The sequence below is a fragment of the Muntiacus reevesi genome, chromosome X, assembly GCF_963930625.1.
Source record: "Muntiacus reevesi chromosome X, mMunRee1.1, whole genome shotgun sequence".
NCBI lineage: Eukaryota > Metazoa > Chordata > Mammalia > Artiodactyla > Cervidae > Muntiacus > Muntiacus reevesi.
This window is the reverse complement of record NC_089271.1, coordinates 127,049,736-127,077,184: the sequence shown is the minus strand read 5'-3', so window position 1 is coordinate 127,077,184 and position 27,449 is coordinate 127,049,736. Positions and strand designations below refer to the sequence as shown.

Sequence of the window (27,449 nt, the reverse complement as noted above, 5' to 3'; positions counted from 1 at the left end):
GGAGCAGTTAAGCAGGGTTAAGCAGAAGCGAGGCTGACAGAAACCAGAAATAGGCAGCTAAGAGGCTGTAACATAAATCAGATTTTTAAACCATAAAATGCAGTGATTTATTATTAAGAAAAAAGCCAGATGCAAAAATCTGTGAATGTGACCATACTAAAAAGTGTCCCAGCTTTTACATATGTGCAGCTTTTTTGTTGTTTTTTGAGGGGGTGAAGGTTAAGAATGCAGAATAGAGTTCTACCTATTATGACAAACATAAACTCAAATGTAGAGTTAATGGATTAACAAGGGGGTGCTTATTATATATACCAGGCACTAATCAAAGTGCTTTTGTGTGTAATGACTCATTTAATCCTCACAACAATCTTATGAATCCGGTACTATTATCCCATTTTACAGATAGAAAACTGAGGCACAGAGAGATTAAAAAAACTTGCCAAAGATCATATAGCTAGAAAGTAGCAGAGCTAGGATTCAAGTTCAGGCACTTGGCTCTTGAATTCATACTTTTAACCACACACACAATAATACCTTCACAGATTATAATGTTTAGCTATCTTTGTGTGAGACTTTTTTAAAGGTTGCAATAAAAAGAACTTACTCGATCATAGCAAAGAAGTGTGGAAAAATTTGGAGTTTTCTGTTGATGTACCAATTCAACAAAACGAGCACAGTAAACAGCATCAATTGCTGAAAAAATACATCGAGGAAATATACACAGCTGTAGAAATTTTGTGATGGTCTCATTTTTGGTAGATTCTAAAAATAAGGGAAGAATATATTAAGTGGTAAACTTCTTCCTCAAGTGCCTCAAGGTCACTAAACATGACAACATTAACTTTAGTGTAGAGAATGCTATAAAACCACAAACTATTTATAGTTTGTAACCAAAAGGTCATGCCTGGGATAAGACTTTCATTTTCACTCTGTGAACATTTTTCTACCTATAATTTCTCCAGAAATAAGATTTTATACATAAGAGTTGAGTGATAAGCTGCCAATATGGTTCATTAATTTCATCACAAACTAAATCTATTCTTTCAGTGAACATGTGAAGTCAACTCTGCATTAATGAATAACCAAAGAATGGAATGGGCTTCCCTTATAGCTCAGTTGGTAAGGAATCTGCCTGCAATGCAGGAGACTCGGATTTGATCCCTGGGTCAGGAAGATCCCTGGAGAAGAAAATGGCAACCCACTCAGTGTTCTTGCCTGAAGAATCCCACGGACAGAAGAGCCTGACAGTCCATGGGCTCACAAAGTCGGACACGACTTAGCAACTAAACCAAAGAATGGGATAGTGAACACTGAGTTGAAATACAAACATAATATACTTCAGTACCTCCAAAGTTATAAAAGTCTGCTTTTTTTAATGTAAAGTGGCAGAAATGTAACAATTCCAACAACTTACTTGCTAAAAGCCAGTTGTCCTTTTCCAGTTTCAGTCTCTGCAGAACTCGCTGTACATGTTCCATCTGTTTCTTTTCTTCTTCAAGAAGCTTGTCCTGAAGGGCAGTACATCGCTCCTTCTCTTTTTTCTTTTTATTTGGAGGCTACAAAGTATAAGTTAGATACTTTTCTAACTATAGGCACATTACTTCTCCTTCTTTTAATTAAAAAAATTTAAGGAGATAAATGCCAGTATTTTATACTAATTACTTCAACAGGGATGTTTAGGAGCCCACTTGGATGTGCTTTCACCTCCAATCAATAAAATCAGTCTTTGTACTCTACCAAAATAGGCTATCTTCTCAACAGTGGTACTTTTAGTCTGAGGCAGAGAGTCATCTTGGATCCCTCCTTCTCTGTTTCAATGTTCTAACTGCTTACAAGTCCCTTGCATTCCCACTACCTCCACCATAGTCTATGCTCTCAGTACCTCATAATTAATTACCCAAAAGGCACCTAGGTGGTCTGCTGCCTAATGCCAGTCCCTTGGCCTACCAAACTAAACCTTCATACCACTGTTACGAGCAAGCTTTCTCAAGTACCATTTTTACCATTATTGCTTCCTTGCTTAGGAATCTAAAATACCTCTGAATTTTATCAAGCCTTCCTTTCTAACTTTCATTGCTCTACAGCATTGGGCACCATCCTAACCATTCAAATTTATCACTAAGCCCATTCACTATAGTACAAATGGTCTCTTTAAACTTTAGATTACTTCATACTTTTGCTGAAGCTCTAGAGTCGCCAATTTGCCACCATATTTCTAAACCTAACCTACCATCAAGGCCTATCCAGTTCAAGACTCACCTCCTCAATCAAGTTTTCTCCTAAAGAATTCTCCTCTGGGGAATTCCTATTCTTCATGCAATTAGTAACATAGACCATTTTAAGTTGCTAGCACAGCATTCAGTAGAAAAGCAAACTTGAATACTTTCTGATTGACCATAACCTTCATGCACTCACCAAGCCCCTGCCCCAACTCATGGAGAGATCATCTCTAAACCTACTTAGGAAAACATTATATAACAACAAGATAGAAACTTGAGCTAATATAGTTCCAAGGTATGGAAAATGTTGAATTAATACCATGAAGTTATTTTTCTTGAGCTACTAGAACAAAAACCTACCATTTCCTGATTGTCATCAATCGCTTTCATCTGGATTTTAAGTTTATTGACTTCCCGTTCATAGCTGGTATGTGGAACTGCAAGGTCATACATTGTCAATGACCAGAATGTGGCATAGAATTGAGGACTGATGTCATCCCAGACTTTGGAAACGTGTAAGGAAACCACTGCTTCATGAACAGGAGCCATCACCATTTCACATGATGTGATGTACTTATGAACTTTATGCTGCTGTTTACTTCCCTTCTCTGATTTTTTAAGTTCGTCATACTTTGACTGGAGATAAAAAAGTAAAAACACATACATACAATATTTATAGCAATGATTTTCATAGTATAAAAACCTAGGTTCCCTTGAATGGATACACATATATATCTATGGCTGAGTCCCTTTGCTGTCCACCTGAAACTATCACAACATTGTTAATTGGCCATACTCCAGTAAAAAATAAAAAGTTACCTAGGTCCTCTTTTCAAGAATCAGAAAATGACCAATCAAAAATGTTGCAGGAAATCTAATTTCTTACCAACAACATTAAAGATAAATCATCCCTGGAAGCTGTTTCAATATTTAGTCCTGTGTGCTTACTAGGAGCTTTTCAGAAGATTCCTATTGCACAAGTTTCTGCTGAGTATGTGAATAGGGTATGTGAACCCCTTGTCCATTTCCTCCACTATACTCTCTTGCTGCTGCATCAAGGACTGAACAGGTGGGGTTTCCACTCCTGCTTTTGAAATATTCAAGGGAACCAAGTAGTGGTTTAGATGGTCTAAACACTAGGAAAGAAGCAGAAGAGCAAACCAAGATAGAATGTTTTATCACTACATGTAGCCCCTGTCATCTGTTGTGATCTGTCAATTAAGAAGCTGGATCAATACAAAGAAAGGTTATGAGAACATTACCATAAGACTGCTAAGTAGGAGGACCAAGTGTCCAGATCTCCCAGAGATTGAGAGGTTTCCAAGGATGCAAGACTGTAGTGCTGAAACTGGGAAAGTCTTGGGCAAACAAGGACCTACCAGCAATCCTACTGCTAAGCCAAATAAGTTTTTCTCTGAATGACTATGGTATACTGAAGTATAAAGCATATGGGAACTGACTTCCTATAGCTTATTTTTTGGCTTGATTGGTTTGGGAGAAAGTCAGGGGATTAATTGTATGGATAAAAGAATCTGTTAGTACAATGGAAGGGACCACATATTATCAATAGTTCATAAAATATATGCCAAACATAAAAAATAAAACAAAACAAAGTAGAGTTGTTGCTACTGTCTCATGTCCTTCAGTTTCTTTCCAGAAAACTGTCTGGGCTAGGCATCATCCCTGAAGATGAACCTAAGAGGACATCTAAAACTAGCTGCTTCTTTACGCTAGAAAAGCACTTAAATCATTCACAGTTTTTGCTAAACATGGAACCCAGAACTAGAAGGTCAGAACTCAAAGGTCCCACTTCCAGTTCTGCATCATGATCAGCAGAGTCTTGGCTCCTTACAACTCGGCTGCCGTTCCCACTGAGTGCTGCCATACCCTAGGCTCATGGGCTTGAAGGCACACCAAGTGCTCTTTGTTTCACAGGGTATCTCAAGCGGAATAGAGCATCAGACAATTATTTTAGAAGTGAGAAAAATTATCTCCTGTTATCCCCATTTTTAGAGAGCACACTGATAACTACTGAGGCTACAGATGACAAAGCTATAAATAAAAAGAACATTACTTAGGAGAGCGGTCCCAATTATACCAGAAACCTGAGAGAATAGCAGCTGGGATAAGAAAGACTTTAAAATTTTTGATCCTACTGAAATCCTACTTAAGTCAACTAATATGAACCTATGTGTGCAGAATGATATCTGTTGAGGTTCTAACAAAACATAGACTAAAACAGTGCTGAAATTACCTGCATAAGATAGCTTATCTACCTGATTTGGTCATTAATTAGAATATGAACTAGAGGAAAAGCCCTTCTTTGAGACGAGTGTTGCAAGGTGGGTCTCAACAATTAAAACCAGTATTCTTGCCTGGGAAATCCCATGGACACAGGAGCCTGGCATGCTGCAGTCCAAGGGGTGGCAAAGAGTCAGACAAGACTTAGTGAATAAACAACAACAACGTGAGAGTGTTAAATGATAGCCCTAGTCTCCCTAATCCTTTCATTCTGAATCTGTGACTTCTATTGCTAGGCACCCTCCTGGTTCCTATCTAGCTGAAAATAAAACAGGCTCGATCAGAAAAGATGGCTATACTTCATATTTGCTGAGGACAAATACTTCCTTGCCTAAAGTCAGTTTAACCCCTCCTCAAGCTCATGTCTTCCGTCAAATTGATAAGTTTAACAGTTCTACAAAGTCACCTGGGGAACTAGACCTATGGAATAGAACTGATACTCACTGTTATTGCTGTTTTTTTCTGGCTGTGCCTCATGGCATGTGGGATCTTAGTTCCCCAACCAGCAACTGAATCCATGCCCCCTGCAGTGCAAGCAGAGTCCTAACCACTGGACTGCCAGGAAGTCTCTGCTGTACTTCTAACTACTGTTCAAAACACTCTTGGTCTAACAATCTGAGCAGTATTTGGTTGGCTTAATTATTCCCAGGAGAGTCTGCCAGTAACCACTTTATGGAAGGGTCCTAGCTGCCCTCTAATACTCATACTCTCTCATCAAAGGTTCTTCAGGGGACTTCTCTGGCAGTCCAGTGGTTGGAACTTCACATTTCCAATGCAGAGCATGCAGGTTTGGTCCCTGGTTTGAGAACGAAGATCCCACATGCTACATGGCATGGCCAAAAAACAAAACAGGTTTTTTTAAGAGGGGCAGGGGGAGGTTCTTCAAGAGTGGCTTTTGCAAGAGGCAAAGAAAGGATCCCAAGGGAAGCTTGGATGCCCAATCCAGTGCAACCAAGGTTGCCAAGGAACTCCCTTTTCAGGGGGTGATATGTGGCCTACTCCTGACTTGGTTGTATAGTCACCTCTGTAGTTCTCTGTTTTCCTCTCAACCCTGAGAGGGGAATGACATTTCTTTGTTTAGATATTTTTATCTCTTAAGCAATATTTTCTACAGGCTATGGAAAAAGTAGTCGTTGGTATGAATGACCTGCTCCATTTTCTGGCCTGGAAATGCTCAGCCAACCTCAAGCAACCAAGTTTTCCTCTTTGCTAGGGTTCAATATCACTGATGAGTGTGTTCATTTCTCAGTATAGTACACGATAGGTCAGAACTTCTGAGATGAAGCAATTCTCACACCTCAGTCCCTGAAGAAATCAGGTCCCCTGTTATATAGCTGAGACTGACATACTGGGGGTGGAGCAACAACACAAACTATAACGACACAAAGAGAATATAACAATTTTCTGGATTGAGAAGAGTCTGAAGGAGAAGCAACAACCCAATCTTACTCTCTTTTTGTCTTTTTCCCTCTAGAGTATATAGCACAGTATTGCAAGCAAAAGTTGAATCAATTAACATTGAGTTAGTTGTTGGAGGTTAAGTGTGAGACTGTAGCAGTTGATATGTAAACACTAAAAGCTAGGTTTAAAACTAATACTAGGTTGATCAAATGATCAATTAGATCCCAAATTTCTCAGCGTCTTTTGCCAAACTCTAATACACAGCCCTGTATCCCTACTGAAAAGAGAAGGGATTCTAGTTAAAGGGAGGGGAACCAAGATCTTTCCTCAAATCTATAATGAAAGACTTGCATAGTACACACTTAAAAACAACAGATAAACAGAAGGGCCAGAATCCAAGCCTACACAAAAATGAAGAATATGCTTAGATTCTAGTCAAAGTGGAGAAGAACACAGTTTTCAAACAGAGGACTGACCATGGCCCTGAGGAAAAAGGAAAAGTAAATTCCTATTAGAGGTAATGGCTTTGAAGGGAAGAGTCCAGGTGGCAGATCGAGAAGAGGAGGAAGGGCTTTCTCCTCTTACCCCACATCCTTACTTGATTTTCAGTACAGTCACTAAAGAGATAACCTACTTGGGGAGACTCTAGTTTGCTTTTTGTTGTTGTTTCTTTTCATTTGTTTTTTGTTTAGGTGGAGAGAAATAAAACAGGAACCATGAATATACCTTTCCTAGAAGTTACACAACAGAGTGCGAGAGTATTTACAATATTTGGGGGTGGTTAAGTCTTTCAGTCTTTTCTTTCAAGGCAATATGTGTAATAGCAAGTCAACTATCTGACAAGGATAACTGTCACTAAGGAAACAGGATTCTCTGTATTCACTAGGGGTGTTTCTCAGAATGATATGCCACATTCATCTGCATGAGAATCATCTAGTCTTATTTTAAAAAAAAACAAGGCAAAAATTCTCTGGTAGCATTCAAGTTTCTAAATCAGAATTTATGGACATGGGGTTAAGTTTTTAAGATGCTTCCCTGGTGGTTCTCTAATAATTTCCTGATGACCTGCACTAATGTTTAAAAACTATAGTTCTAGAGGGCCTATAAGATATCAACTTGGACAACCGGTAGTGTAGTAACAGTAGAACTACAAAGAACTAGAACTAGAAAGACTTCACTTTTTAAAAGGGTTATGTTCATTGACCACTGCTCAGAGCTGAGTGCTAACAAAAGAGCAACTCTCTAATAACCTATGTCAAACTATGCACTTACAAATAAAACAGTTAAGAAGTAATGTGGAATCATTCTTGGAATGGCAGCAAAAGTACTTACCGAAATATGGTGTGCATACATTGGCCTAGACAGGAAAAATGCTGCATCATGAGGTGTGTGAAATTCATTACAGAGCACATCAATTGAAGGCACTCGCTTTATATAATCTTCTGTGCTTAGATTAGATGCTAAAAACCCACCAAACTGTACCAGGGTATCATGACACTAAATTTAAAAAATAAGACAAAAAACACAAATGTGCTAACATTTTATTAAACCAACATAATGTTTTCCAAAATGACTAAGATGTTATTTTAACAATATTTGATTAACAATTAAGACTTCAAATATTACTACTTGAAAGAACTTTGGAGACAATCCACAAACTTAATCATATAATCATATTACAAAAAAGACATGCAAGTCCTGAAAAGTTGACTAATTTGAGAATTTGATAGTCAACTGAGGTCTCAAATTCACCACTTTTAGTGGTAAAATATATTTACCTAAATTTTATAGAACAAAATTATGTATATACAAGTCAATTCTCTTGGCCCTTAAAAGTAGAAAATTTTATAAAACACGTGTGATTTTTTTTTTTACCTTGTAATATGGTGATAGTTAAACACATTTTTTAGGTTAGCCATAGGTTTTGGTGCTTAACGCATTATTGACTAGAGACGTATTACTATGTCTTTTGTCACCTGAATGTTATTGACCAGGAACACATCAATACATTTTTAGAGAGTGATACAATTAACATCACCATGTAAAGTTGTTAGAGTTTAAAATTGATCAAGGGTTCATTATACAATCTATGATTATCATTATTCACTTTTTGTTAGGTTTTTGTTCTAACCCTGTGTATATTATAAATGCAAGTTTAGTACCATAAAATTTTCAAAAATGACTGAAAACCTTATACTATTATATCCCCTAGAGCCATCTCTTAAATATCATAATTTGCACAGAAATTGTCCCTATTTCCAGAATGTCTATTTCATATATACATCATATACCATAATATATATACCATATATAATATATATACCATAATATATACATATATATATTATGCATATAATATATATACCATGGTATATATAATATATACGATCAGCAAATGACATTTTTCAAATTATATAACATTCTGTATTTTCCATTATCAAGATTTAAAAATCCACAGAAACACAAAGGCCACTTTAACTTGCCTGATCATAGAGTTTTCCTACAAGTTTCAAATGTTTCTCTCCACCTTCCTGAAAGATTACCCCATTCCTCTGCTGAGCCATAAGCAAGCAGAGAGGAAGAGCAAGATCATGGTCTAATAGTGCATCCTTTAATCTCTGGGAGGATTTTTTAGTGTTCCTTATCTGGCCAAAATAACCACCCTGCAAAAGAGAAGACATAAATTTACTAGTGTACCAGTACATAACACATGCCATCTGATTTGAAAAAAGAAAAAAACAAAACAAAACAGGCAAGATTTGGTTACAATCCTGAAGATAAAAAATCTCACACACCTTACATTCCTTCCCTCTCTTGACAAATTTATTTTACTGACACTGTTACTGCCACTGGCTTTAGTCACTGGCTTAAAGATAACTGCCAATTGTCTTTAAATTTCTACATATTTTCCACTTTCTACCATGTGGTTCCTTATAGAGGATTATTCTTTAGTCAGTTTGGAGCAGATTCAACAACAGAGTAACTATGCTCAGATTTATGCCAGCTGGGGTATGACGGACCACAGAAGATTTGATATTTATTTCCCTTTAGGTGTATTACTGTCTTTTATACTTTGTTTCAGCTTTTTAAAAAGGTAACTAGAACATTGTAATTTTTAAAAAGGAGGTGGGAACGATTATAAGAGAAGGGTATGGCTTTGACATTTAGTTTTATGTAATTATGTGAAGTTTAAATTCTTTATTATGAACATGCACACATTTTGATTACTGTAGCTTTGTAGTACTGTCTGAAGTATGGGAGGGTTATGCTTCCAGCTTTTCTTCCCTCAAAATTACTTTGGCAATTCTGGGTCTTTTATGGTTCCATATAAATTCTAGTTTTTATCTGTTCTAGTTCTGTTAAAAAAACTGTCCTAGGTATTTTGACAGGGATGACATTAACTCTGTAGATTGCTTTGGGTAGTATGACCATTTTAACAATGTTAATTCTTCCAATCCAAGAGCATAGAATATCTTTCCATTTCTTTGAATCATCTTCAATTTCCTTTATTAATGTTTAATAGTTCTCAGCATAATAAGTCTTTCATGTCCTTGGTGAGGTATATTTCCAAGTATTTTTTAATGTGATTTTAAAAGGTAGCATGCACCCAGTTTGAATTTTAAGTCACTAAACAGAAAGAGCAGAGTCTCACCTCAGCTTTGAGTTGCTCTCCACCAGTCATGGCTTCTAGCTGCTCCATTGTCATTTCTTCAGTAATTTCTATCCCTGCCATTTTTTGTACCACTTCTTTCAGTATAAGCAGGTCAAAACTATTTAGGAAAAATAAGAAACAGTCTACAGTTGAAACTTCAAATGTAAATGAGTTGTAATTAATACACTAAGGAGGAGGAATGGAGGCAGGGAGAGGAGAAAGGAAAAAAAAGAAGGAAATGCAAGTTCCAAGTTGCAATATTTGAGCCTAAGATGACAGTTCAGAGGTCTGCCTTAAGCATATTTATTACTGTGCCAACAGTTATTCATTTGAATTCTCTAAGTTTAGGACTATTGATGAAATTAACACTTTATGACTTCTAAGATCTTCCTTAATTTGTTAAGTAATGAAGTAAAAACATACTTTTCTACAAAATAAATGCAGATGTGTTTCCAAAGAAAGGTAAAGCTAAACATATCCAAGATACAAGTTAACAGACAAAGGGAAAGGTGGTTTTTCTAAGACTCTTTTTTCTTAGAAAAAATTATGGTGGTTTTTCTAAGAGAGTGCGTGCTTACTCTCTCAACTTGACTTGATTCTCTAAACATAGTTTTTGAAAACAAGAGGGCCCTCATGCAAATTAGTATGCAACAAGTACCAATGAAACCTTTCCATTAGATGGTCACAAAAATTCTATCACAGTACAGAAAACTGAACTAGAGATTTAAAGGTAACATGATTATTTTCCTGGCCTGAATAGTCACAGAAGAGTAAAATGTATGGGAATGGCCAACAGATCCTTAACATAGTTTTGTTTTTCTTTTTAAAAATTTTCCCTAAACCAAAACAGTCTGTCAAGAATTACTTAGATAATATTTGTTTGAAGCACCAGAGAGCTTTACAGATTTCTGTTTGCTTTCTACCAGAAAGCTTTTGAAAACAATTTTCAATTCTTGGTCTAGTCAGTCTATTGCTGGTGGAGTTTAATCTACATTCTAATTCAAACTCTAAGCACTGATATTAGTCCAGAATAATATAATAAAACTCACTATTTATAAAGAAAAGAGGACAGTGTCCAAAGATACATTAATGTTACTTATCTCTAAAGTTTAAATTCAAAAAATAGTTGTTTTAAAGATAGTACATACACCTTCAAAATAAACACATTCCTACCAAATGCTCAATGTAAAGGCCAATTCCTCTGCCCAGTAGCATAATCAATAGTGCAATATGTTTTGCCATAAGAGGATTTAAAATATACCATATCATTTATTCAAAAGTCTAATGCATAGTCAATATGAATTTTTAATGAGTTACATATATAACCAAATATTATAAAATTACAAAATTCTGTTTATATATGTAAGTTGTAATTTCTTTAACTTCTTTTAATTAAAGAATTCCATGTAAATAAGTGAACAACTATTATTCTTAAGTCTACAACCAACAAATAATTTTTCAAGATACTAGCAACCTCAGTATCCCAATACCAGCAGAAGCACTCTAATTATTGAATTTCATTTACATATAATTTGCTATGAATACCTTTTGCCTGCCTTTAGCTGATTAGCCACATACTGAAGAAGACCAGCAAGATCAATTGGATATTTACGAAAAACTGCACCACAGAAACTAGCCAGACCTATATGAAATAAAAAACAAAAAACAAAAAACAGGACTTTTTAAAAAAACAGTTCGTAAAACAAAAAGCACAATATTAAGTGTCATTTCAACTAACTCAATTTCCAAAACAAAATGAGCTGGGAAAAACTGTGTTGCTGATGCCACTAAATAGAATTTTATAATTAATAATATCAAGGTTGGTACAAAAGCAACTGCGGTTTCTGACAATGAAATTTTAAATCACTATAACTAGGCTCAAACACATCTTTATTAATCAAAATAGGAACCACTATAATCAACACATTTTTGCCAACAAGAAATAAGTTTGTTTATTCCTGAAGCATAAAATATCCATGCTTCAGGATTTGGCGAACTCTTCGAAAGCATTTTCTGCATCCTGCTGATTGTGGAAGCATGTACCCTGCAAAAAGTTGTCAAGATGCTTGAAGAAGTGGTAGTCAGCTGGCAACAGGTCAGGTAAACATGGCAGATGAGGTGAAACTTTGTAACCCAATTCATTCAACTTTTGAAGTGTTGGTTGTGTGCCATGCAGTCAGGCATGGTCATGGAGAAAAACTGGGCCCTTTCTGTTGATCAATGCTGGATGCAGGCACTGCAGTTTTCGGTGCACATCATTAATTTGCTGAGCATACTTCTCAAATGTAATGGTTTCGCCAGGATTCAGAAAGCTATAGTGGATCAGACCAACAGCAGACCACCAAACAGTGACCATGACCTTTTTTGGTGCAAGTTTGGCTTTGGGAAGTGCTTTGGAGCTTCTCAGTTCAACCACTGAGCTGGTCAGCCCCAGTTGTCTTACACAATCCACTTTTTGTCACATGTCACAATCCAATCAAGAAGTGGTTTTTTGTTGTTGTGTAGAGAAAGAGAAGATGACACTTCAAAATGACGATTTTTTTGATTTGCGGTGAGCTCACAAGGCACCCACTTATCAAGCTTTTTCATCTTTCCAATTTGCTTCAAACGCCAAACAACCATAGAATGGTTGACAGAGTTCTTGGGAAACTTATTGTGTAGCTGTAAGAGGATCAACTTTGATAATCCTCTCAGTTAACCACTGTCAACTTCGATGGCAGTGTGCTCCTTATCTTCAAGGTTCTTGTCTCCTTTGCAAAACATCTTGAACTACCACTGCACTATACATTCATTAGCAGTTCCTGGGCCAAATGCATTGTTGATGCTGCAAGTTGTCTCCGCTGCTTTACAATCCATTTTGAACTCAAATAAGAAAATCATTCAAATTTTTTTTTGTCTAACATCATTTCCCTAGTCTAAAATAAATATAAAATAAACAGCAAGTAGTAAGTCATAAGCAAAAAAATAAAGTGAGAAATGCACATTAAAATGTTATAGAACATCATTTTATACAAAAGTGTATAACCACATTTATTTAAGAATGTGGTTCAATATCAATGAACAATATTCAATATCAAATGGTAAAGTTCAACAATGCACAACTGCAATTACTTTTGCACCAACCTAATAGCTAATATTCATTGATCATACATATGCCAAGCAGTCTACTAAGCTGATTATGTAGCTGATATTATGTAATTATCTCATTTAATCTTTGCAATAATCACCTCAAGTTGGTATAAACCTATCAATAAGAAAATTTTGGAACAGTTATGTCATGAAACTAGCTAAGGGTCACAGAGTTGGGTATGAGGTAGAACAGTGATTCAAACAGCCTGATTCCACAACCTGTGACATAAATTAGGCTACAACAGAATCTTGCATATAACTCAAACTTGAATGATCAATAAAACACTTGCCCCTCAAATGTTTGAGTCACAAAAAAAAAATCTCACTTTATCTAGGAATGTGCCACCAGTTGTGGAGGTGGCAAGGAAACATCGCCAGACCAAGAAGCAAACAAAAGACCAATTTCAGCCAATAGTCTCTATCACATTGGTAGGGAGAAAATCCCAGTCAAGACAAGAGGAGGAGACCCTAGTGAAGTCAAGTGATATGCATCCTTTTCAACAATTATCTGCTGAGCACCTAAAGGATAATGCACAAAACACAGGTCCTAGTCTCAAGGAGCTTACATTACAGAGAGATACAGAAAAGTAAACTAAAATAACTATGATGAATAAAAAGCTACACAACAGTACCGAAGAGGGACACTTTATTCTGACTTTTTGGGTGGGAGGTGTTAACAGGGAAAGCTTCCCAAAGAAAGTGACCTGAAATCTAATGAATAAGTAGAAGTGTGCTGGAAGAGATGAGTGGGTATGGATGTGTACCCCCAAGAAGAGGGAATAATATGTGCAAAATGGCCATGGAAAGTGCAAGAAGTTCACTTTCCATGTGAATTAGAATATTAGGGAGGGGCAAAAGATGAGGCTAGTATAGAAAGAGGACCTGATTCCAAAAGGACTTCCTTGTATGATATATTACACATTGCAGACTTCAAAAGGCAATGGAGAGTTACTGAAGATTCAGCTATTAGAGACACAACTGGTTCAAAGAAAATGTAAATGGCTGCTAGAAATCAAAGGTACAAAGGGCAAAAAAACCAATGCTAGGGCTTTTTATTAAACAACCAAGTTTTTGTTCTTTTAAGGTAACTGGAACCTCAGGATGGAAAGGAGAGATGGAAGAATAGTTCCCTTAAGATTAATTCTTCTAAAATAATAGAATGGATGGGAACTTTCATCTTCCTAGTAATGTTTCTCCAATTTCTATCACAGCCAATACTGATCTCTTGAGTTAGAAAAGGAATAAATACCATATGAACCTCCTTACACAACCGAGGACTTGAACCCTTTGTAGAACAAGTTGAGTGGTTAGATAGTCTCAGAAGCTCTTGACAAATAGATTCTTAGCATAGGTAACAGAATACATAGCTCGGTAGTTAACAACAGATGGAAATTTCATCCTTGGAAAAATAAAAATACTTACTCTGAAGCCAACTTGAGATGGTTGTGTCGTCATGTTTCATTTTCTCCTTTTCTGGATTAGCTAAAGCTTCAATGATACAATCTTTCATATATTAAGAAAAAATTTTAAGTCATTACATCTCTAACAATGACCTTTAGCTAAGAGAACAATAAAATGCCACCCTTTGGGGAAAAAAAGTTAATTGTTAGCTTAAATTTATTACAATTATTGAAAAATACACTCACTGTAGTACCAACTTTTCTTTTTAGCAGCCTCTTTTCCATCTTTTAGCATGCAAGATATATCAAAGATTTTTGGTAATCTTATCTTTCCCAATATACAACCCAGACACAAACTCCAGACTGGCCAACCTTCCAATCAGCCATATGAATCAACCTCAGATGGTTAAGAAAGGAATTTACAATGAAAATAAAACATTCACCACTACAACCTATGAAATGTAAAACCTATGAATTATTTCATTTGAAAGGATACAGGCCAAGACGTCATAATTCAATGAAGTGAGGTATTTCAATGAATCTACTACAGGTGTTATTAAGTTATCATACTTCTGTATTTGTGACAAGATCTGGAAGATGGCAACAAAGAATAAAAGGCATTAACTAATCAAAAGAGAACTTTTACTGTGCTAACTAAATAATGGCTAGTCTTTTTTATTTTTCAAAAGAAATAATACTTAAAATTAGTTTCCTTCCATTGTTTATTTATATAAAACCTACTATTCTATCATTTCCTAAGAAAATATTTTCTTAGGCTACATTTTCCAGGTAGGAAATAACTCTAGGACACCCAAACTTGAATTTTGGAATTATAGAGGCTAGACTGAAGTCAAATGTGTTTTAGAAATCACATTCTAAATACGAAAGTGTTACATCTGAACTGCAATGAAATGCTGTTCAAGTGTTTCTAAAAACTAAATCAACAAATAATGTACCTCTTTATTAATGTTTTTGTAACTTGAAATGTGGTACATGAGACAATGTCAGAGAATCTGTTTATAGCAGCAGCACAGTCACATATTAATAGAAAAGCAGATCAATGTGTTAAGTATATCGCATACTAAATTTTATTTTTAGAATAACCATACAATGGTTCATTTGCTAAGATTTTTCCCCTAAAACTATCATTTTTAAGCTATATCATTCTATTTCCACTTGTGCTGATTCAAAGACAACAAAAAGAAAAATCCCTGAAAATAATATTAACCTCAAAACATACATAATCAAACAAAATGGTTGGATTGCTGTGGCTCAACTTCCCAATTTGTCTTCCAGAAGGCTTCACATTTTCCTTGGTTAGACGCCTACAAGGGGAGAAAAAGGTGACAGGGATCATCTTAAGTAATTTCCCTTGTAATGTTGGTAGCTTTGTTACATCATGAAAAAAATTTATTTCCCATATATCCAAAATGGATCCATGTAAACAATCACCCTCATCATATGCTTTACTGCAGGACTTGAGCTATTTTGATTATTCATTCTCCAAGAAGGTATTAAACTTTTGTATTAATGCTTAACATTTACAATATACACATTTTCATTTTATAGTAATAGTCTAATAAGCATTAAAACTCTTAATATACTCTACAAGTACATAAATCTCTTCTTACAGAGAATAATTATTTCAGATTTAGAAGGGCTCACTATCAGTTTAGGGATGAAGATAACAAATTTGGTGTAATACATTGAAATGCCTCATGTCATCTGTCTTAGTGACCCTAAAAGAGTGATAGCCAAGACTGTACTCGATACAGGAAGTTCTCTGATTTTCATATTCAAAGTAATCAAGTCCTGAAAAATCAATTCTACTCTTTCCTTTCTCTTTAATTCACCCTCTACTAAGTATTCTTTTACTAACATTTTGGAAATTTATATCTATGAAATGCTTACAAATTCAAAACAATTATTTCACAGGATCTTAAACTCTTCTGATGATATTATTACATAATAAATCTAGAAACTTGAAAAAACAACAAGTGACAGCTTTCTAGAATGAAAATATACTGATGCAAATAATGAATTTAGTTGACAGTTCAAGGAATGTGACCATTCTGGAAGTGACAAACTATAATTATCTTAAAAAACTTAAGACAAAACTGATCCATTAATCAAAATTATTTCATCAACAACTAACTGCTTCCCTTTCCCATTCTCTATGCCCCGTTTCTTTTTTTTCCCCATAGAAAAGAATGACTCATCAGTTTTAAACTTTGGCTATACATATTCTGTTCCACTTTCAAGCTTACCACCACCTGCCCTTACTTCTAACCCTATTTCAGGTAGCCCTCCTATTCGACAAAAACAGCCCTTCTTTCCCATATTTTTTATTTCATTCCTTTCTGCTTCCTCCCTCCACCAATAAAAAAACTTATAATAAAAGGAATATTCTCTTGATTATGTCTTCCCCTCAAGCAACTATGGTGCTTGGCATATGGAACACAATCAATGAGCATCTGTGGAATGAATTACTGGATGCCCTATAGAAAATTCATGTTTTAAACAGTAATCAAAACTGGTGAAATTCTCAAGTAATAAATTAATGATTTCATTTTCAACTTTAAAAATTCAATGAATACTAAAATCATATTGTTCAAGGCTAGTGTAACAGTTACAGCTAACAAAAAATCCAAATACATGAAAAATTCTGCACATATTGTTCTGTGATAAACATTTATATTAATTTACTTATTCATTAATTCATATTAATGTCTTCTATGACAGGCAGAGTACTAATCACTAGAAATACAAGGATGAGTAACAGTTCCTGCTCTCAAGCTCAGTTCAGCTGGGGAGGTAAATTTAAAACCATTAAAAAAATTTTTTTATCCATAAACAATTAGAGCAACTTATAGAACATTATGTATTATACACTATCAATAGTATAAAAGGAAAGGAATAATATATTTGTATCTATTTGCATATACATAAAAATATCAAATGATAAATAAGAAACTAAACAGTGGCCACATTTTTTCCCTTGGGAGAACTGAGAGGACAGGGTGAGAGACTTTTTACTGTCTACTTTTTCATATCTACTAAAATTTAAAACATGTGAATGTATAAACTAGAAAAAAAATTAGATAATTTTAAAAAGAAAAATAATCATAGCAATATACATAAGCAGTATGATAGTATTTATATGCATATTTAATAGTGGCGGCACAAATAAAGAACAATCGTCGGACTTCCCTGGTGGTCCAGTTGTTAAGAATCCGCCTGCCAATGCAGGGGGACACGGTTCGATCCCTGCTCCGGGAAGATTCCACATGCCGAGGGGCAACTAAGCCCATGCACCACAACTACTGAGCCTGCACACCCTAGAGCCCGTGCTCTGCAACAAGAGAAGCCACTGCAATGAGAAGCCCGCGCACCGCAACTAGAGAAAGCCCACACGCAGCAATAAAGACCCAGCGACCCAAAACTTAATTACTTAATTAAATTTTTAAAAAATCAATTTCGCTTGGTGGTATATGCAATGGAAGGCTTCACAGAGGTGACACTGGAGCCCACCATCCAAGGGTGAGGTCACCAGATGGAGAGAGGAAAAGAGGTAAGGGAAAACCTGTATGAACAAAAGAAAAAAATATATGCAAAGAAAAAGGAGACCATAGCACATTCAGGAAAACATACGTGGGGCTCAGTACAGCTAGAGGTAAAACTGACAGGAAATGAGGATGGAAGTAGTGAGAGACAGATCATGGAGGTTCTCTTATATCACCATGCCATGAAGTTTGACATATAACCTGCAGGCAATGGTTAGTCACCAAAGGATTTTGAAGAAAGAGAATAATACAAGGCACTATAATACTCCAGCTGAAAGAACTAAGTAAGTGGGGGTAGAGAGTGGAAGAGACAGATTCAATATTTAATACATCATTAAATACTCCATATAAAGCACTTAGTTCAGTGTCCATCACATATAGTAATGGCTTCATAAATATTAGCTATTATTAAGCTAGAAACTCTACTTGGGGAATTCTTAAAACTGGTACTCTTTTGGAAGGACCAGTTCTTATATCACCTCTTACCATGCCTTCCTTTCCTAACTTCCATGAGGTGGAATAATTCATTCTCTTCTCAATTGTCCCAGAGAACTTTATACATGCTGTGTAACAGCTATCTATTAAACCAGACTGTGATTGTGCACACACTTGTTTCCCTAGTAGACTGCAACCTAGGATAATGTCACTAGGCAAAGAAAGTATCACTGCATACTGTTTAATCTAGTTAAAACTAGAGAATGCACTACTTCTAATTAGAATAACCATACCACTGCTCGAATGTAAAAGAAATGACAAAAAAAAAGCCTTGCTGAAAATCCTTGCAATACAGCAGTGTAATTAGTATCTAAACCAGTACTGATTTGAAGTATACAATTTTCATAATTAAACTTCAAACAGTTTACTAGGAATTAGGAAAAACATCACTCTTGTGTTTTTAGTGACATGAAAATAAAGCACACAAATTTAAAAAATGGAAATTTTTCAAAAGTTGACTCCCTAAGGAGATAGTTCTGCATGACTCTACTAGATCTTCCAAAAAGGGGGGAAAAAACTGCTATAACTTTCAGCAGAAATTCCTAGAACTTTGACTATGTTGTACAAGCCATTGGATGTATTACCCAAATTGAGCAAAGGCCACAGTATGCTCTCCTTTAAAATAAATCCTATAATATAATGCATCCTATAAAGGATTTTTATACAGTTTGTAGCTATGCAAAATGACAACTACAAAAGCTAACACTGTAGTCAAAACAAGCTAAAAACCACAAAAATTGGGAGTCACTCTATGGGAAGTATATAATCAGCTATACAATTAGTAAATACTCCTGGGCGTCCTCAAAACTGAAACTCAGACAAGCTGGCTGAAAGAAAGTAAATCAGATCCAGATATTAAGAAGAAAAATAAATTAAAACTTACTTCATGATATATTTGGCTCTGTCTATTGTTTGAGCTTTAACTTTTACTAAAAGTGGATGACTGTTGTAAGTTTCATTCTTCCACTGGCCATACAGACGATATCTTTAAAAATGATGAGATGAAGAATTATGAAAAGTTAAACATTTTGAGGTTAGTGCACTAGAACTGTTTAACTAAAAACAACAAAAATATTATATATTTACCTATGTTGATATGGAAATGTCTTAAACATTCCCCATAGTTCCTCAGACATACAAGCATTGCAGTCCATCAAAGAAAGAGATGGAAGTAATACCTGGTCAGTAATGCTAAGCAAACAGCTAAGGATAACTTCCTAAGAAGAAGGGAAGAAAAATTATTTCAGTAACAGATGCATATTAATCCCTCTCCCCAAAACAAATTTATGTGAGCCTTGGGAAAATTGCCATTCTTTGATTTCATAACACACCATATCTAATTCCCCACATTATCACCATACTTTTCATAATGTATTTGTTGTTTCTCTATCTAAGAAAGCAAATGAGTGAGGGAAGGAAAGGTGGAGCAAGAATGAGGGACTTTTTATCCCTTTTCCTTTCTTGAACAAGGTAATCCTCAAAAACAGGAGGCTGTCAATCTTAAAAGATACTTTGTATGATAAGTCAAAAGCTATATTCAACATGTACAAGTATAAGACAGTTATTCACACAGGTGATTAAAGCTTGTTCACAGTAAAATTCACAGTATGCTGTACCTAGACAAACATTAGACACATTGGACTTCTCTAGTCTCTTACCGTTTTCTCTTTATCTTCTTGTTTGCTTCCATCAGACTGAAACTAAAATTAAAAAAAAACTATAAATAAAATGCAAAAAGGTTAAGATTATGCTGTCGCAACTTCATTTGTTATTCAAAAAAACAACCAACTTGCACGTTGTTTTGAATTCTTTCCTTACTTGTTACTACACACATGTAGATTTTACATATAACCATTATTGCAAATTAACATTTTAAATTCTTATCTGTATTTCTAACCTTCAAATAATTTGTAACATTCATGAATTTTAAATGCTAGATTTATAAGTCAATTCTTTCCTCAACCTCATTATCACAAACCTACCACATCCTAAAACTGATCTGAATATTTATTATAAAATTGTAGCAAGCTCAATTTGGTTATAATGCATTTACAATTCTCCTTCCAGACATTCTAGTTTTCTCCCTCAGAATTGGTAAAAATCTACCATCAAAACAATAACAACAAAAATTAAACTCAAAATTTAAAGCTACATTTTAATTCACCACTACTTAATCCTTCACCAAGAAATAAGCCCAAAAATATTACTAACATTGCTGACAAAAACCAAACCACTTCCTAACTTAAACAGACTTGAGCAAAATGGCCTGGGTCATTATTTTATCAGTGATTTGCAGGTGGGCTACTAAGTGCCATGTCTGACAATGCTGTCTATTCATTCAAAATGAAATCATAACATTTGCGTGTGAATATTCAGATGGAGTGTTGTGGAGAGTGTGCAAAGGCCAAAAGGACAGCTGAAGAACTGATACTCAAGGACAATCTAGATTTCTGGAAAGGATTTAGCTCAATATCCAGTGTGAGAAGGGGGAAAGCAAATAAGCAGCGCACATACTTTATTGGTAGATAAGGATATTTTGTGTATGTGTGTTTTCATGACTGAGTAATTTAATGGGTGCTACATTTTCACATAAGACTAATTCAGGGACAGTCATATTACTTTGATGGGAAAACAATCAATCACTTTTTTTTTAATTGGCAGGGTAAAACATATGGCTCCCTTTCACAGAAATTATTTAGTCATCAACATATATCCTGGTCAGCAAATAAGGAATCAAGTTATGAAGAAGTGGCTTGGCAGAAAACAAACTAGATAGTTGCTTTTATTTTGTTGGGAGGAAGGGGGTAATCCCCAAGCATACTGGGTGTACCCTGGGAGGCAGAAATAAGGGTATGTCATTATTGGAAGAATTAGGTTTACAGTGTATTGTGTTGGGGATAAAGGCAGTTAAGTTACTCTTTTCCTAATACTACAATTCAAATGAACCTAAAAAAGCTACATGCAGTTTTCTCCATACAAATAAGATATTTTCCTAGTTATTAAGCTGTCCTAATTCCCTTACTAGATACTTACATTAGTTTTTAATGTCTATGTATTAATTCTCTGGATTTCACAAACAGGAAAATTTGAAAGAGAGAAAGAAATATGGAAAGCACAATGAAACTATCTAGAAGAATAATAAGAAAATGTTTCTATCAAAGGCTAGTTATAAATAAGATGAACAAAAAAGTATCAAGATATATACATAGGTAAAAGTGATTTTCTTTACACATTCCACTTCCTTGATTGTTTCTTTTAGTTTAACTTAATATGTTTTTTAATTCATAGCACATACAAAACTCTCCATTCCCACAAAAGAATACTAAAAGCTTTATTGAATGGTCAGGCAGAAGTGGGAGAAAGGATGGGGGTGGACAAAAGATATTCATTCCTGCATTTGTTTACTATGTTCCAGGCACTGAGAATTCAAAGATGAACAGGATAAAGTTTCTATCTGTGAGGAACTGACAAAGGTAGTTCTTATCTTTGAAGATCTCTTTAAGATCAAAACTACGCTTACCAATGTACTACGAGGAACTGAATTTTTAAGTCTGAATAAAATTGAGCATGATTATGTCTACACAGACAATAAGCTATAAATGACCCCAAGCAGGTTTCATTCTTGCCCTACAGTGACAGAGTAGCTGTCAGGGCTGCATAACAGTACTGAGCACACCCCCACACATACACACAAAAAAATAGGTTCATCAAGAAGGGGCTTTTAGGGAGTTGAAAAATAAAGGTTGGGGGAAGTCACAGATATAACTAGATGAATTAATTTTTTTTATTACTAATGTACTATTTTTAGTACCACTAACTCATGAATGTTTCAAATACTAAAGTAGTAGCATACTAGAGTATACTTTATCTCAGAAAAGGGAAAAAAATGAAAAATACTTAAATTTAAGCCTAGATTAGAATTCAAAGCTACATTTAAATAAATCATGGCATTATTTTCAACGTTCTTACTTTTCTTGTTCTTATTAGCTATCATTCATTGAGTACTATGTTCCATGGAATGGGCTAAGAACTTCAGATTTGTCTTAACACTATTCTATGAGAAAACCTTTTTGATAGAGTCTAAGTAAGACCCATCACAGTAACTTAGAAATAGGAAAATATAACCTGTAAGTTAAAAGTAATGGGAACCTGAGTTTATCAGGCCTGGAGAAGAGATAACTGAATCGCCTTTCAGTAGAAACTCTTAAAGACTTTACAAAACACTTAGTTAGAAATAATTCCTTAACTTTGATACTACATCATTTATGAAATCACAGGGCAGGATACTAAATGAAAAGTACTATCTTCCACATTTATTTTTCAGTCAAGACAAACCTCTACTAAGATGCCAAAGAATATCTAATATGGTCACCCACATACAGGATGACATAAGTGCTGGCTCAGTTTTTATCCCAGGGTAATTTTTAAATGTTATCTCTCTTACATACTTTGAATTATCTTTTCTGAAACTAAACACCGAGGTTCAATTTCAGGAAATAGAAAGGAGTTACAATAGTTAAATCAACTGTTTGTTTCCAGCATCCATGTGGTCCACACTAAAAATTCTACTTTCTTTTCTTGTATAAAACATATTTTTTAAATTATACTGTTTGTACATAAGAGTCTCCATTTGCCTACTAATAGATTTAAATATCTGCCTCTCCTTGTATGTTTACATACACCTCCCAGGTAAAAAGCATAACTAATGGGAAAAATTAAGATTCTACTTGTAATTTGTTACATAGTAATTTACTACTATGATTCTATACCTTGATTAGAATTGCCACATGAAGATACTCAGTAATAGCTAAAATGACTTGAGTTCAAACCAATTATTATAAGGAATAATACAAATATAAATATTCTAACAGTTTTTCCCTGCTCAGATTCATTAAACAGCAAGGGTATTGTAGATTAAACTTATGCTCCAACTCTAGAGTGCCAATGACGGCGGTGTCTGTGTCCACTTGGACAATAAGAATTATAATGCAAAGTTCTGATTGTTTTTTAAATAGTTTACAAAATTTGTTTTTATTTTTAAATGGACACACGTCCATAACTACCCTTAACAAGTTCATTAAAACCCAGCAACAAAAATGTTCTCTACTCGAAAAAAATTTTTTTATTATTTATAACAAATTTCAACAATGAGGGGGAAAAAAACATTTAATACTACAATGTAAAGAATGTAAAGGCATTCCCATATAAAATCTGCTCCTGAGGGAAATGAAACTGCTACCTTAAAGTGGTATCTTATATTTAAAGACAGAAACAGATTAAACTATATTAACACTTTTAAAAATTCATCAAAGATAGTGTAGCAATAGCTGACATAAGTGATAACTTATTATGATCTTAAAAATTCATGACAACTATTTTTAACTCCAGAATTGAATGCATAATTATTAGAATCTAATTAATGTTTCAGTTCAGTTCACTTCAGTCGTGTCCAACTCTGCGTGTCCATGAACCGCAGCATGCCAGGCCTCCCTGTCCATCACCAACTCCCGGAGTTTACCCAAACCCATGTTCATTGAGTTGGTGATGCCATCCAACCATCTCATCCTCTGTCGTCCCCTTCTCCTCCTGCCCTCAATCTTTCCCAGCATCAGGCTCTTTTCCAATGAGTCAGCTCTTCACATCAGGTGGCCAAAATATTGAGTTTCAGCTTCAGCATCAGTCCTTCCAATGAATATTCAGGACTTATCTCCTTTAGGATGGACTGGTTGGATCTCCTTGCAGTCCAAGGGACTCTCAAGAGTCTTCTCCAACACCACAGTTCAAAAGCATCAATTCTCCAGTGCTCAGCTTTCTTTATGGTCCAACTCTCACATCCACACATGACTACTGGAAGAACCATAGCCTTGACTAGACCGACCTCTGTTGGCAAAGTAATGTCTCTGCTTTTTAATATGCTGTCTAGGTTGGTCATAACTTTCCTTCCAAGGAGTAAGCATCTTTTAATTTGATGGCTGCAATCACCATCTGCAGTGATTTTAGAGCCCAGAAAAATAAAGTCAGCCACTGTTTCCCCATTTATTTGCCATGAACTGATGGGACCGGATGCCATGATCTTAGTTTTCTGAATGTTAAGCTTTAAGCCAACTTTTTTTTTCTTTATTATTATTTTTTTTTCCATTTATTTTTATCTCTCCTCTTTCACTTTCATCAAGAGGCTCTTTAGTTCTTCTTCACTTTCTGCCGTAAGAGTGGTGGTATCTCCATATCTAAGGTTATTGATATTTCTCCCGGCAATCTTGATTCCAGCTTGTGCTTCCTCCAGCCCAGCGTTTCTCATGATGTACTCTGCATGTAAGTTAAATAAGAAGGGTGACTATATACAGCCTTGACGTACTCCTTTTCCTATTTGGAACCAGTCTGTTGTTCCATATCCAGTTCTAAATGTTGCTTTCTGACCTGCATACAGGTTTCTCAAGAGGCAGGTCAGGTGGTCTGGTATTCCCATCTCTTTCAGAATTTCCCACTGTTTATTGTGTTCCACACAGTCAAAGGCTTTGGCATAGTCAATAAAGCAGAAATAGATGTTTTTCTGGAACTTTCTTGCTTTTTCGATGATCCAGCGGATGTTGGCAATTTGATCTCTGGCTCCTCTGCCTTTTCTAAAACCAGCTTGAACATCTGGAAGTTCACGGTTCATGTATTGCTGAAGCCTGGCTTGGAGAATTTTAAGCATTACTTTACTAGTGTGTGAGATGACATATCTCATTTGATTCACACTGCAACCCCAGGAACTAGACAAGACAAATATTATTACCACACATCTCTGGCTTAGAAAAATGACTCTCCCTCCTCTAACAGCTAACAAAAAACTGTAAATATCAAGTCAAGATTCTAAAGTAGCTGGTTCATAAACTATAACCAGTTTAAGGATGAATGGTATTAAGGTACATTCTCCACCTAGTAACCCAAACTTTTATTATGAAAAATTCTAAGCTTACATAAAAGTTGAATCAATGTATACTATCCATGAACATCTATATACCTCCTATGTAGATTCAACAATTAACATTTGCCTTTTTTTCTCTTGACCAAAAATGTTGCAGACATGATCTCAAAAAACTTCAGTGTGCATCTCCTAATAATAAGGACATTCTTCCACATTACCACAATTATCATTATCACAACTATTCCTACTATCACCTACTGGGTTAGCCAAAAGGTTCTTTTGGGTTTTTCCAGAACATCTCACTGAAAAACTCATACAAACTTCTTGGCCAACCCAAAAGTACCCGATCTGACCCTATGACTCTAGGTTTTTCTATAAACTTTATCTGTGAATCAATTTAGAGCACTTTTGGAGAAGGAAATGGCAACCCACTCCAGTACTCCTGCCTGGAAAATCCCATGGACAGAGGAGTCTGGTAGGCTATAGTCCATGGGGTCACAGAGTTGGACATGACTGAGCGACCTCACTTTCCTTTCCTTTGGCTTTTTTACCAAAGTCCAACATAAGAAACAGTCATATAAAGAAACTAGTCAGACAACTGAATTAAGATGACAGAGTGAAGCATAAACAGAATTTCTCTTCCCTGATCCCTAATGCAATAACAAAGTATAGCTTACTTTTCTTTAAATGTCCCCAAATCACCACCAACCAAGAAAACAGCAAATTATACTATTAGTTTCAAGGGAATGCAAACACAAACACACACAAAGATTCTAAACCACAGACAGTGTGGTATGGTGCCTGCCCTTAGCCCAATCCCCAGAAATAGTATTGAGCAAGGAAGGTAAGTAAATAAAATCCTTTAGGCAACAAGACCTACAAGGTAAGTAAGTAGCCTGAGGAAAAACCCTTCTGAGTAGAAGCCCAGCAGGACTGGCTGCTAAGGCTTGCTGTCTCTCAAAGCAACTGGGCTCAGACTGGGGAATCAAAGTCCAAGGGAGCTGGATACCCACTTGACTGGGCATGCCTAGTACACGATGTGTAATCTGTCTCAGAAGACAAAACAGAGGTCCCTAAATGACAGCTGTACTCACCCTCATGGAGCTCATTCACTCCCTATTTCAGACTACAGAGAAGTCGCTCAGTCATGTCACTCTTTGTAACCCCATGGACTGTAACCAGTCAGGCTCCTCTATCCATGGGGATTCTCTGGGCAAGAATACTGGAGTGGGTTGCCATGCCCTCCTCTAGGGGATCTTCCCAACCCAGGGATCAAATGCAGGTCTCCCACATTGCAGGTGGATTCTTTACTGTCTGAGCCACCAGGGAAGCCCAAGAATACTGGAGTGGGTAGCCTACTGCTTCTCTAGGGGAACTTCCTGACCCAGGAACTGAACCAGGATCTCCTGCATTGCAGGCAGATTCTTTACCAGCTGAGCTACCTGGGAAGCCCCATATTCCCCCTTTAGAAGGAACCTTAAAAAAAAAGAAAACAAAAAACCATGGTTAAATTTCGAGCTAGGCAACTAAAGTCTTTTAGACCTATAAACACATAAAGATTTGTTATAGTGAAATATTTTTAGGGTAAAAAAATGAACCAAAATGCTAAGTCAGATCATTGGAAAGATGCACTTTTACTACCACAATCTTAGCAAAGAGAGAAGATAGATTTCTTTCCACACTGGGATCAAAATAAACATTTTCATCTTCCTGTCTGCCTTTCTACCTCTGCAAAAATAAAGACTGAAGTTAGGGGTAGGCACCATGCACAACTATGATAGAATAAAGACAAACCAGGGCTGCAATGGAGATGGCGGAGTGGAAGAGTTTTAGCACCTGTGTATCTTAACAATATTGTATCTGTATATGTTTATATATATGTCTATATACGGGACTTCCACAAGTTTGATGTTTGGTCTCCTGCTTACAAGTTTATGATACTCATAGCCAGAGAAAGAATTTCAGAACAAGAGATCAGAACATTAAGATTTTCAACGAAAAAGAATAGCATTAGTGGGTTAAAGTAAGATGAGAAAGAAGCTGTTTACATTGTGTCAAAGTATCTCCCCACAGGATACATATTAACAACAAAGGGAAAAAGAGTTAACTATACACTGGAGAAACCTGGCAGCCATCACCTTAACCAAGTGATTAATGCTAACATCACCAGTAAAGGGACAAATTGACTTTACATGCTTCTCAATATTACACACTGGGAAAACACAACCCGTGTTCTTTGAACAAGCACTAGTTAACATGACTCATTCTTTTCAAACTATAAGGATCAACATAATGAAACACTGTTATAGTTCTTTTATATGAATGTATGCTATATAAATATAATGTATAGTAATGAACTACTTAGCAGATTTCTTTAGCATA

At 35.6% G+C, this 27,449-nt stretch overlaps 1 protein-coding gene across 11 annotated transcripts in view; it reads right to left on the bottom strand.

Annotated features, from left to right (window-relative positions):
- THOC2 (THO complex subunit 2) overlaps positions 1 to 27,449 on the bottom strand; it is a 113,183-nt gene that overhangs the window by 21,330 nt on the left and 64,404 nt on the right. For 7 of the 11 annotated variants that reach the window (XM_065916641.1, XM_065916642.1, XM_065916644.1 and 4 more), the window contains exons 13-25: positions 19,819 to 19,860; positions 19,247 to 19,377; positions 19,044 to 19,145; positions 15,331 to 15,427; positions 14,599 to 14,692; positions 14,125 to 14,205; positions 11,119 to 11,215; positions 9,574 to 9,691; positions 8,405 to 8,584; positions 7,254 to 7,418; positions 2,580 to 2,855; positions 1,415 to 1,556; positions 605 to 762 (exon numbers count right to left, since the gene is read on the bottom strand). In XM_065916641.1, coding sequence (XP_065772713.1) covers positions 605 to 762; positions 1,415 to 1,556; positions 2,580 to 2,855; positions 7,254 to 7,418; positions 8,405 to 8,584; positions 9,574 to 9,691; positions 11,119 to 11,215; positions 14,125 to 14,205; positions 14,599 to 14,692; positions 15,331 to 15,427; positions 19,044 to 19,145; positions 19,247 to 19,377; positions 19,819 to 19,860 — 1,683 coding nt within the window. The remainder of the gene's footprint in view (positions 1 to 604; positions 763 to 1,414; positions 1,557 to 2,579; positions 2,856 to 7,253; positions 7,419 to 8,404; positions 8,585 to 9,573; positions 9,692 to 11,118; positions 11,216 to 14,124; positions 14,206 to 14,598; positions 14,693 to 15,330; positions 15,428 to 19,043; positions 19,146 to 19,246; positions 19,378 to 19,818; positions 19,861 to 27,449) is intronic. The other 4 variants (XM_065916647.1, XM_065916649.1, XM_065916650.1 and 1 more) reach the window with 1 other exon arrangement.